Source organism: Zonotrichia leucophrys, chromosome 1, assembly GCF_028769735.1.
Source record: "Zonotrichia leucophrys gambelii isolate GWCS_2022_RI chromosome 1, RI_Zleu_2.0, whole genome shotgun sequence".
Taxonomy (NCBI): domain Eukaryota; kingdom Metazoa; phylum Chordata; class Aves; order Passeriformes; family Passerellidae; genus Zonotrichia; species Zonotrichia leucophrys.
This window is the reverse complement of record NC_088169.1, coordinates 41,794,744-41,806,813: the sequence shown is the minus strand read 5'-3', so window position 1 is coordinate 41,806,813 and position 12,070 is coordinate 41,794,744. Positions and strand designations below refer to the sequence as shown.

At 43.8% G+C, this 12,070-nt stretch overlaps 1 protein-coding gene across 1 annotated transcript in view; it reads left to right on the top strand.

Moving 5' to 3' along the window:
- Window positions 1-307: 307 nt before the first annotated feature.
- The window catches only part of CLDN10 (claudin 10), a 57,628-nt gene continuing 45,865 nt past the window's right edge, over window positions 308-12,070 (top strand). Inside the window, exon 1 of the mRNA XM_064712693.1 lies at window positions 308-521. Within this exon, the coding sequence (XP_064568763.1) occupies window positions 308-521 (214 nt within the window). The remainder of the gene's footprint in view (window positions 522-12,070) is intronic.

The window sequence follows — 12,070 nt, the reverse complement described above, 5'->3', positions numbered from 1 at the left end:
AAACTTTATTGGGAAAAAAATGAAAACAATTAATTTTTGAAATTAGAAATTAGTAAGTAAATACTAGTAATTATTTCCTATAAAGTTGTACCTTGACTTTCTTTCTAAATATTTGTAATGCCTAGGGCCTTTCTTAAATCACTCAACCATGAAAATTTCTTTCAGCCACATTAACTTTCTGTAGCAAGTGGAACTGAACTTGTTCAAGTATAATTTGCTTATGTTATGCCTTTTTGCTTACACACGTGACTGAAGTGCTTTTCTCTCCACACACTGGCATCAGTAAGTCCCTGGTTTACAGAGAAACATGCTGGCAATACAGATTATAGCTTTCATATTTTGTTTCTGTGGGCTGGGAGCTGCTATTGCTGCTACTGCATCAAATGAGTGGAAGGTCACTAGTCGAGCATCATCTGTTATCACTGCAACCTGGGTCTTCCAGGGTCTTTGGATGAACTGTGCTGGCAACGCCCTGGGGGCTTTTCACTGCAGACCTCACCTTACCATCTTCAAAGTAGAAGGTAAGGAAGCATAATTTAACTGGAACTTGTGGAAAACCATGTGTACTGCAAGATGTGAGCATGAGGAGTAAGAGATTATTTTGGCTTGTGCAAGAGATTTTGTTTAAAGCATTGTGATGAATATAGGTAAATGGTTTTGTAGGCAAAATATCAGAAACAACTTTGTAGGAATGACATGTATTCCAAGAAAGACAGTAAGCTCTACTCTGTGGTTGGTAATATGTGATAAGTATACTGGACATAATGCCAGCAATAAACTGTCAGTATCAAACCACTGTTATCAGAGAAATGGACCAAACTGTCTTACGGCTCTAATTTCCATGGCAAAATGAGCATTGTTCTTGCTGGATGGTGGGAGGGGGAAAGATGGCAAGGTCTGTGGCAGTTATCAGTGCTCTTTTTAGTATCCAAAAAAATCAGAGAGCAAATAACCACATCTATGAATATGTGCATCCTGTGCAAATACTCATATACCAGGAATTAAGTGCTAGTGTATATACTTGCTTGTATAACAGGCTAACATTTTAACTTTAAAGATAAAAGGTGTGCTGTGTCAGAATGTCCATTTTAATGGAAAGTGCTAGATTTGTAAGCCATATATCAGAGCGTAGAAACAAATGATGACTTCTTGCCTTATGTCAGAAACAGCTTTTCTCAGAGATAGGGGCTGGCTGTAAGTGTACTGTGCAATGTGGTTTGTGTTTCTCCCTGTGTGTAAAGCAGTAAATGAAGAGGTTTGGTTTTGTTTGCTGTTAAGTGTTGTGATAGTAGGCCAAATAGTGTTTTCAGTGAAACTGTGTATAAGCAGTCGTGAGGGCCTTGGCAGAAGGATTGCTCTCCCTGGGGTGAACAGCACACAAGCAAAATGGAGTCAGACTACATTAGGAGAATGTTGAGATGATAACAGCCAGTGGCTGAATGAAATAGAAAATGTAACATTGCATGGTTGTTACCATACGCTATATTACTTAGATAGAGTAGACTCACACATATATGGAAGCATGGAATCTTGGGGATGTTCCAGATCCTTGCCTTTTTTTGCCTTCATGCCCCTGACACATCAGACTACATGCTGTGACATACAGATAAACTCTTTCACATACAGATGATTTTGAGATAAAACTCAACATAATTTCTCTACATATTTTGTGATGCCCTGTTTCAAATCATCACACACCACCTATGAGAAATGTGAATGGATAAGAAGGGTTTTATTTCTTTTAAAGAATGCTGTTCATCAAAAATTACTTAAAAGGCACAGAAACTCACACATATTTTTGAAAAGTGAATATTATATTTTGTAAATAACCATTTATGCATTATTTTTGCAAGATTTAAAGGAAGAAAATCAGCTCTTTTTCTCAGGCATTGTTTAAAGCAATGTAAAGTAACTAGAAAGTACCATTACTGCTCTTGTTAGTAGCACAAAATCTGCTTTCAGGATAATCAGATGTAATCTATTTGCGACTTTGTATTGTTACTATTATTTTCATCACTTACAGATTGTAATTTGAATAAACATAAAATGCATGTTATGCATGCATTGTATAAATACATACTTAAGCATCTGAGTAAAATTTTGCTGGTTTGTTTTTTAGAGGAATATAGAGTATAAATTCATTAATGAAAGTAGCGCAGTCTTGTTCAAGTAAGCGAGTAACAAGCTGATGTAATGACATTTAGGAAGTCTAATTTTAACTTGCCAGTGCATGCACCAGCAAAAGATAATGTTACACGTAGCACAAACACTACTGGGAAAGAGCGAGGTATTCAGTTTGGAAAACCTGCTAAACATAAACTCCTGATAATCCAAGGAAAACAAGAGTTCAGCAGGGAAAGGGCTTTGCACTGTCACTCTATCATGGATTGTAAAACAATAAAATGCTCAGATTAAAGTAATGAGCTCTGTGTCCTCAGAGCTTCAGATATTGTTATAATTTACATACTAAGGCCATGGAAGGCTGGCAATGTACCTTTCCTTCTGCACGTTCATCTTTTTATGGAACCAATTAGGAAATTTTCCTATAGCCGTAGACAAATTGCACAAGTTCCTCATTCCATTCCTATCTTTCCATTTTCAGGTTACCCTACAGAAAGTATTAGCAGTAACAGCAACAGTAGCAGCAACAGTATTATGTTAGTGTAGCAAGTCACTCCTACTCCAAAGCAGATTCATTTGATTGTTACATGTTTAATTGCATTTTTTGTGAGGATTTTGCAGGGGAGGCTTCTAAAGGGGGTCTATGAAGTTTCAAGGGGTTTTTTATTCTGTTTTTCACAGCAAAAAAAAAAGAAACTGTTGTGCTGATAGGAGCATAGGATAGGCAGTGAGAGCTCAGCTTCTGCAGCCCAGCCCAGGTACAGATGTTGAGGGGCTCATGTTTCTGGAAGTCTGGGTTAGCAGGGCCACACTGCTAGCAGTACCCAAAGCTAGCTGGGCTGTTGCCAAATGTACATGTGCATTCACATGTCCATCCATGGTGTGCTCTGCTGCAGTGACTGAAACATTCATATGAAAGATCTTAAAAGGAGATCCTGAATAGTAATAGCATTGTAGCTACAGTCATTTAAGGCAATGTTTGTGGAAAGAAGCAATATCTTTTATTAAATCAGCTGCTTTGGGAGAAGTACGCAAGAAAGTTATTCATCAGATCTGACACAAATACAACAAGCTTCAAGCTAAATATTATCTGGGAACATTGTCTCTTCAGTTAACTTGGTTATGATTATCAGAGCATCAGATACACCCATGGAAATTGTACGACTAAAATCAAGAGACCATTACTCACAAGCATAAGCTCACACAGCCAATAAATGCCAGAAACTAAAACTAGCAGTGAGACAACATTTTTTCAAAAAGAGTAACCTTTGATTAACCACTCAGTCCTTATCAGCAAGAAAGATATGTAAAGAGCCTTCAAAGCATGAGCTGGAGAATTGAAACTCTGGAGTCATGAATTCCAGAAAGGTACTAATTTTTATGGCAGAGTTAGGACCCAGCCTGCCTCCTGCTAACTCCCCAGTGCTCCACAAGTCATAGTCAACCTCTTTTGTCATTCTTCTCATGTATATAATTCAGAATTCTTACAATGACAGAATTACCCAGATTTGACAAGAACCATATTTTAGCTATCAAGCATGACTTAGACACTTTATTTAGGTATTTTGACTTGGGTAATGTTACACAGAGCTGTTTCATTCACATAAAGTAAACAATTATAACTAACCAACTGAGCTGTGTCTACATCCATTTTCAATGACACTTCCTCAGTCTGTCAGGACAGCTACTAGGCTTCTGCAAACAATTAGTTTGGCATTTTGCATGCCTTACTTATGGCACTGCTCTATGACTCCTGTATGTTCTGGTTTTCCATACTATGAGTTCAGGGAGGTGTGCAAGAAACTAGGAGAAATCTGCTTCCTTGAACCTTTGCTTCTTTGAGCTCTGTTTTGGCAGAGCCTGATGAGGCAAATAGTGCTATCCTGATGGTAGCCAATATGGAGCAGGCAATGCCCAGCTGTTCTGGGTCACATCAGGACTGCCTTTTCATGATACCGCCGCTGCAATGCAGATAAGCAGCAGAAGGAAGTTGATACAAGAAAACTGCTATTACAGCACCTGTACCCAGAGCAGCCTTGCATAGTCAAACACCACTTGGCTTCATCAGGGTGTGGGGGCAATTCTAGCTGGGCTTCAGGGTGACATTAGCAACTTTGCCAGAGAATCCAGCCTCTAGAGCAGGAAAGGGCTGACGTGAGAGCGTCCCTTACTTGACAAAAACTTACTGCCAGGGAAAGCACGCTATGCATTTGTTTGGTGCGAGTCGACAAGCCAGCCAGATATACACACGGCAGCCAAGGCCAGGCTTCTCCTCAGCCTCAGAGGAGGGCACTTAAACCTAAACTTAAACCTCCTGGGGCTAAACCCCCCAGGAGCCAACACCACGGCTTTACACCCATCCTGAGTGGGTTTGCAGGGGGTCGGGCTGCATGAGTGTTGAGGATGGACACTGCCCTCCTGCTCCCTGCTGCTTGGCAGATCCCCGTGTCCTCCCGTGCCCTGCCCTGCCCTGCCCAGCCCCGCCGTGCCCGCTGCCGTCCCGCGGGGCCGGGGGAGGCGGGCGCGCTCCTCTCTCCATGGTGCTGCAGGAGCGGCCCCGGGGAAGCGCCAGCCGTGCCCGGGGGTGGTGTCGCCTGCCCGGCTCCCTGGAAAGGCGGCGAGACTCCCCCCGGCTGCCCCGGGGGAGCAGCCACGGGAGAGGAGAGGTTGAACTGTGCCCAGAGCCCGGGCAAGCAGCAGCTGTGTGCGCTTTTGGGGCATCGCAAGGGAAGGGGCCGGGCTGTCAGCCCGGGGTGATTGGCTTCAGCTATCATCAGGACGGGAGAAATCCACCGGCACGGCTTTCTTCTGGCTGATGGTCAGCCACAGGGGACTCGGCTGGAGGATCCTCATGGTAGTCAAAGGGATAGAGTCACAAGGGTCGTGATTAACCCCAGCTGGTAAGCATGCAGCTGGTCACTCACTCTCCAAATACCCTCGGTGGGACGGGGAGGAGAATCAGGAAGAGGTAATACCCATAGGCTGACGTAGGAACAATTTAATAATTGAAATAAAACATAACAATAACAATAGCAGTAACAATAATAGCAATAGTAAAAAGAGAGAGAAGAGTAAGACCCAAGACAAAGAAGTGATGGAAAGTATAAATGCTCATTACCCACTGACTACTGCCCAGCTCATCTCCAAGCAGCAATCAGCCCCTCACAGACAATGTCCCTCCCAGTTTATATGCTGAACATGTCTGTGGTATGGAATGTCCCTTCGGCTATTTTCGTTCATCTCTGTTTTCTCCCGGCTTCTTGTGCACTTCCTCACTGGCTGAGCATGGGAAACAGAAAAGTCCTTGATAAGCTCTACTTAGCCACAAACTAGAACATCAGGGGGTTATCAACATTATTTTCATTCTGAATACAGAACACAGCACAGTACCAGCTACTAGGGGGGGAAAAGTAACTCTACCACAGCTAGAAAGAGAACACAGGATCCAATATTAAGGTTAGAGGATAACTGTGCCAAAGAACTTTCCTGTAGCAAGCAAATCCTTCTAGGAAAAGTGCAAACTGAAGGGAGGTATGATTGATCCATGTTCATTAGGCTGAGCCACCCCTCTGTTGAGCTTTTCTGTTCAATGAGTACAGCATCCATTTGGTGACTTAGAAACCCCAAGTCAAAACAGCATTGGCAAAGTTGTGTCAATATGGAAGGAAATATACAGTAGGATCAAAGCTCAAATTTGGGAAAGATGGTCATGAAACACAGACAGAATTCCTCTCAGACTTTTACTAACAGCTTAATTCCTGTGGCTTAATTTCTTAAAGTACTATCAATTTTTCTGCAGGCAGAAGGATCACCATTTGGACTGACTGAAATGCTGATTTAAGCATGGGGTCTTTTGTATATGCATAGAAATAGTATGTCAGATCTTGATAATAAAATGTTCTATACTCTCACAGTTTGCATCTCCATTGTAGCAAGGTTATTTCCAAGCTCATGGCCTCTCTTCTGACATTAGATGACTGAGTCTGCTCTCCACTCAAACAATATAGCCCGAAACACATTTGGTTTCTAGAGAAGTCTGGTAATGCGCTAGAGGTCACGAAACATCATTACTCTATACAGCAAATACTTTTGGCATCTCTTATATTGCTTATCATTGCCCCCACACCAAAAAATAATGAATAAAATAAATTAAACAGTTCAGCCCAGGTAGCAGTTAGTCAGAGCCATGCCATGCCTTATTATTAGGCTGGTTTCAAGTTAGAAAAGGAATTGATTCATATGCAGCAGAGCCATTCATGAAGTAGCCGCTGGCAGAACAGATATGAACTGAAGGAGGTGGCTAGCTCCCATGTATCCAAGACATTTTTCCCACAGGGAGCTCCAGCAGCAGCTTTGCAGCAGATACAGAGCAAAATCCAGGGTTTTCAATAGGATGGTAAGTTCCAGAGGAAATCCCCCAGAGGCAGAACAACCCTGTGAAACCCGGATTTCTGGATCTCAGAGATGACATATAGGTTAAAGATTTTGAAGTGGTTTTCAAGGATTCCTGCTGCTGAATATTGTCTTCTGTTTGAGCTCTTTGATTCCACGGTTTTAATCTACATGCTCTGAAAATCCATTAATCTAAACTGCAATGAATCACTATTTACTGCTGTTTGCTATGCAGGCTGTCTGGCTCTGGCCAGTTACTTGAACCAGAGTAGTCCAGAGTTGTGGGCAGACCGGAAAGAGATGTGCCTACTGGGGAATCTGCAGCCAGGAAGATATAGAAAGGGAGTCCAAGAACTGCAGGACTAGACTGCATGGAGCCAGATGGAAAACACTGAGGATGGAGCCTTCAGAGACTGCTGCCACTTTTGGAGAAGGTGGTGGCAGGTTACAAAAGACAGATTCTGACGTTGCTTTAAAATCTTCAGAGTTACAGGAAAATATAAGACTTGGCAGACCAGTTCTCCTTTTTAGCTCATTTACACCTGGCAATTTGACAGCACCTCTGCAATTGTCTTTTTTGTGCTCTGAGCCTTCCTTCTGTCTTCTCACTGGACAAGGACAGAGGTTACAGTCCTGAGATTTTTTTTTTACTTTTGTCTAAATCTGCTATCTAGACAAGAGTAATGTTGCTTTTTCTTCTCTTCACTCAATTTTACAGATTTTTGCCACTCAGAGTGGTCCTCATTTGAAGAAAATCATTCAGGAAACATGAAAAGTAGGAAGTGCTGCTATTTGTTAGTGTGGTGCAGCTGGTGCAAGGACAGGAATGCAAAACTTGTTATTAGGGAATTAATAACAAAGCTCTTTCATCTTCTAATACTCACATCAGGATAGATTGCTATCTCCACTTTACTTTTAGCTTTCTTTGATTACTGCTACATAGCAGCAGAGAGCGTACTGCAAAATCAATAGGACTCGGCAGTAATTGGTATGCAGCCAATGTCTTAAAATATCTCTGTTCAAACAGGTTTTTGTACCTTGGTCTGCCTTGTGAGCACTGAGGTGGGTGAGGGGAGCTTCCCTCTGGCATATGTTGAGGAGCTGAAGGCCAGTGTACCTCTTCTTATCTTTTTAGCAGTCATGCTACAACCAGAGCTTCATTCAAAGTTCAGAGATACAATCCATTTCATTTTCACAAGTCCCTGCAGCAGGAGGGAAAAGGAGGCCTGGCAAAACCAGCTGTGGTAGGCGGAGGGCAAGAGAAGGAGACTGAAGTGCTGAATTTGTAAATCATTACAGCTGATGATTTTAAAATTCTCACTGCTGAGATTTAAGCTCTTGAATATTTATTTTTCCATCATGGAGTAGTGCAAGTCAGAGGAGAGAAGTTAAGCAAATACCTTAAGAATGAATATGGGGAAATGTAGGGGGAAAATATATGTACATAAAAATCTCTCTTACAGTTATTACATGGAGTTGGCTAGTCAAGTAAGAGTCACATTGGTATTGGTAGAGAAAATAAATCCTCCACAGTCAGTAGGGATATTAAATCCCCTAATGCATGTGTTACCCTATCTCTCATAGTACTTACACATAGTTTTGCAATGCAAAGCAAAATACCAGATCAGCACAGCCATTTTATTAGAGATCTGAACACGGGATTCCTCCCCATATCCCACATGCACCAAGTCCTATAGTGTCCAGTTATCCTTATGAGCTTTTCCTGGAGTGGGTGCCATGGGACACTCTGCTTGTTTAGAGGCTGGTCAATGTATTCCCTTCAGTTTTTCATTGACTCCAATTAAATCAAATGTTTGGAGCTAAGGGTTTGTCAGGGGCAACTCAGGGCTTCAGAACCCCACTTTTTCAGAGTACTTGACTCAGTCCTGGTGCCAGTACTTGAGGGACCTCTGGCTGGGCCCAGGATTCCCATAATCTGCCTGTCCTGGTTCAGGGCAAATTTGGGAGAGAATCTCCAAAGGGGCTCCTCTAGAAAAGCAGATTGAATTGGCCCCCAACCAGTCTGGGAGAAAATACCTCCTTAGAGAAAGGTGGAAAAAACCCTTTATTAAACAATAAAACCTAAACAATACTAATCAATAAAACTCCTTGCTGCTCCAAAAGAGATTACAAACTCAGAAAGTCCTCTCTCCAGGTTGCAATTCAGCTCACTCAGTCTCTGATCAGTCCCTCCGGTGCTGGAAATGTCGCAGGCCAGGCCCGGCCTGGTGGGCCACAGGTGCAGCTGCCGGTGCTCTACTGGTGTTCAGTCCAGAGCAGGTTTAAACAGTTCCAAAGAAAAGGGAAAAAGGGAAAAAACCACAGTCAGGGAACTACTTTGCCTCAGCTAGCTAAAATTAACTAAAACAGAAGAAGAGCTCTGTCCCGCTGTCTGTCCATCCGCAGACAGCACAGTCCAGGAGCAGGAATGTGGAGGAGTGAGTGCAGTGTCTGAAAACAAACTGCGCGCTTCTTCTCTCCCCCCTTCACTCTCTGGAACACTCTTAAAGGTGCAAAACTTATTCAGCATAAACAGAACAAGATGACTGGGGATAAAAGCATCGTATAGTCAACCCAGGATGTTCCACCTCTTATCCCCATATCGTCAGCTTACTGCTGAAACTAATATATATTCTAACTCCACAAACACGTCTGTTATACATCCAATATACACCTATACACAGACAGTGGTAGGACATTCAGCAAACAGTGATATTTACACAGGGTTTTCACTCAACAATCAGATCTCCCTGAGGTACACATCGTTTTCTTCCATCTTTTTGTATTATCCACCATGTGCAACCTGGTCCCGGAGCAAAAACAACCCCACGAATGGGTTTGTTTGTACTCGAGGCAGAATTGATCCAAACTGTCTTCCCTAACAAACATCTGACACATGCCACTGGGACTTTGTCTCCATCTACTCTCTGCAAAGGCTCAGATTGGGCAGGGCCCACTCGCTTAGTAGAGCCTCAGGTGTTAACTAACCAGGTGGCTTTTGCCAGATGCTTCTCCCAATTTTTGAAAGATCTCCCACCTAATGCTTTCAATGTGGTTTTTAACAGTCCGTTGTACTTCTCCACTTTGCTTGCATGGTAGGGGATATGGTACACCCACTCAATGCTATGTGCTCTAGCCCAGGTGTTGATACGGCTGTTCTTGAAATGAGTCCCGTTGTCTGACTCAATCCTCTCAGGGTTACCATGCTTCCAAAGAAGCTGCTTTTCAAGGCCCAGGATGGTGTTCTGGGCTGTAGCGTGAGGCACAGGGTAGGTTTTCAACCATCCAGTGGTGGCTTCGACCATGGTCAGCACGTAGCGCTTGCCCTGGCGTGTCTGGGGCAGTGTGATGTAATCAATCTGCCAGGCCTCCCCATACTTGTACTTGGACCACCACCCACCGTACCAGAGGGGCTTCACTCGCTTGGCCTGCTTGATGGCAGCACACGTCTCACAGTCATGGATGACCTGAGAAATACAGTCCATGGTTAGATCCACCCCTCGGTCTCGTGCCTCCTTATAGGTGGCATCTCTGCCCTGGTGGCCTGAGGCATCATGGGCCCATCAAGCTAGGAATAACTCTCTCTTGTGTTGCCAATCTAAGTCTGTCTTTGACACCTCTATCTTTGCAGCCTGGTCTACCTGCTCATTGTTTTGGTGCTCCTCATTGGCTCTACTCTTGGGTACATGAGCATCTACATGGCGGACTTTCACAGGTAGCCTCCTTACCCTGGTAGCAATGTCTTTTCACTGGGTTTGCTGCATATAGAGATCATCTGCACACAGGTATCTTTGTGCTGTACTTCCCAGGACCCATGCCCAGAGGCTGTGAGGGTTAGCCCCCTTCATCATTCCTTGGTCAATGACAGGATCATGTGACAGGGATCCCAAATGCCTCTCTTCACTACCGTCCAAAACTGTAGCTCCGTCTGCAGCATACCAGAGACAGACTAACCAACTAATTATGGGTTCATCAGGTCGTCAGGTGTAATCCTTTCTTAGGCCACGAAGGTCCTTCAGGGAAAATGACTCAATAGTGGCTTCTGATGCTGTGTCAGTTGCATTAACTTTGGCTTTTGTATCAGTAATTGGCGTTGAGGGTCCTTACCCTGGATCATCATCATCAGTCCCTGGCCGATTGGTTTTGCTTGCGTGCTTCTTTCCTGCAGCAACTGCCAGTGGCTTAGGCTCACTCTCTGGTTTAGCTCCAGCCTGAGTAGCTGGGGTGTTGGCTGCAGCCTGAGTGACTGTGGTAGCTGCTGATTTATCTCCCTGCCTCCCTGTCCCTGTCTGCTGCCTGACAGTATCTAACAGAGTGCGATAAGCACAGGCCAGGGCCCAGCTTATTGCAGTGAGACTTTTCTCTTTAGAGTCATCATGGCACTTCTCTTTCAGGTATTTCCCCACCTCAGCTGGGTTCTGAATTTGTTCATGTGGAAAATCTCAGTCTACAGGATCAGAAAATTCATTCAGGGTTTGGCCTATATTTTCCCATTCTCCACACCACTCAGGATTTTCCATGTCTGGGTCTATTTCTGGGTCAGGGGTCTCATCAGCTCTTCTGGACATCTCAGCCCTCATTCTAGAGAAGCTGCAGACCATATAGAGGAAGCTTACCAGATTAAATACCAGAAGGATGGTCTCTTTAACATTCAGGGGAAACTGAACATTCTCAAAAAGTGACATAGCAGATTCAAGGGAGAAGAAGGAAAGGAAAGGCTGGAAAGCCTCATTCCCTGCTCCTCCTCTAACAAACTGGGTGCAATTACTAATAAATTCCCAAAACATACTACTGGAACTGGGATGCAGGGTAGGACGAAGAAACCATAAACCATACATATCGTAAAAAGACTCCCATATCTTTGTAAACACTTTATAAATCATTATCACCAAGCTCAGCACAATAGCTATTCCAATCTGTGCCCCTCTACTGTAAAAGCTGTGTGTTAGGGACAATAATTCTAGAGACCAGAAAGGTATTGAAACCTCAAAAAAGTCTAGAGACCAGAACCACATGAAGGCCTCCACCCCAAGAGACGTTACAATTTCAAGCAACATGGCTACTGACTGCTTTAACCCACTACGCAGCAAGCACAACCAACATGCAATCAATAAAGGTTTTTTCCACTTTCTTGAGCCACACTCAGAAAGTCCTTTTCCTGGGTTGCAGCTCAGCTCACTCAGTCTCTGATCAGTCCCTCAGGTGCTGGAAATGCCGCAGGCCAGGCCCGGCCCGGCGGGCCACAGGTGCAGCTGCCAGTGCTCTGCTGGGTGTTCAGTCCAGAGCAGGTCCAAAGTAAAGGGAAAAAAATAACCCCACAGTCCAGGGAACTTCTTTGCCTCAGCTAGCTAAAAGTAACTAAAACAAAAGGAAAACTCTGTCCCGCAGTCTGTCCATCCGCAGACAACACAGTCCAGGAGCAGGAATGTGGAGGAGTGAGAGCAGTGTCTGAAAACAAACTGCAGCTTCTTCTCTCCCCCCTTCACTCTCTGGAACAAGTCTTAAAGGTACAAAACTTATTATTCAGCATAAACAGAACAAGATGACTGGGGATAAA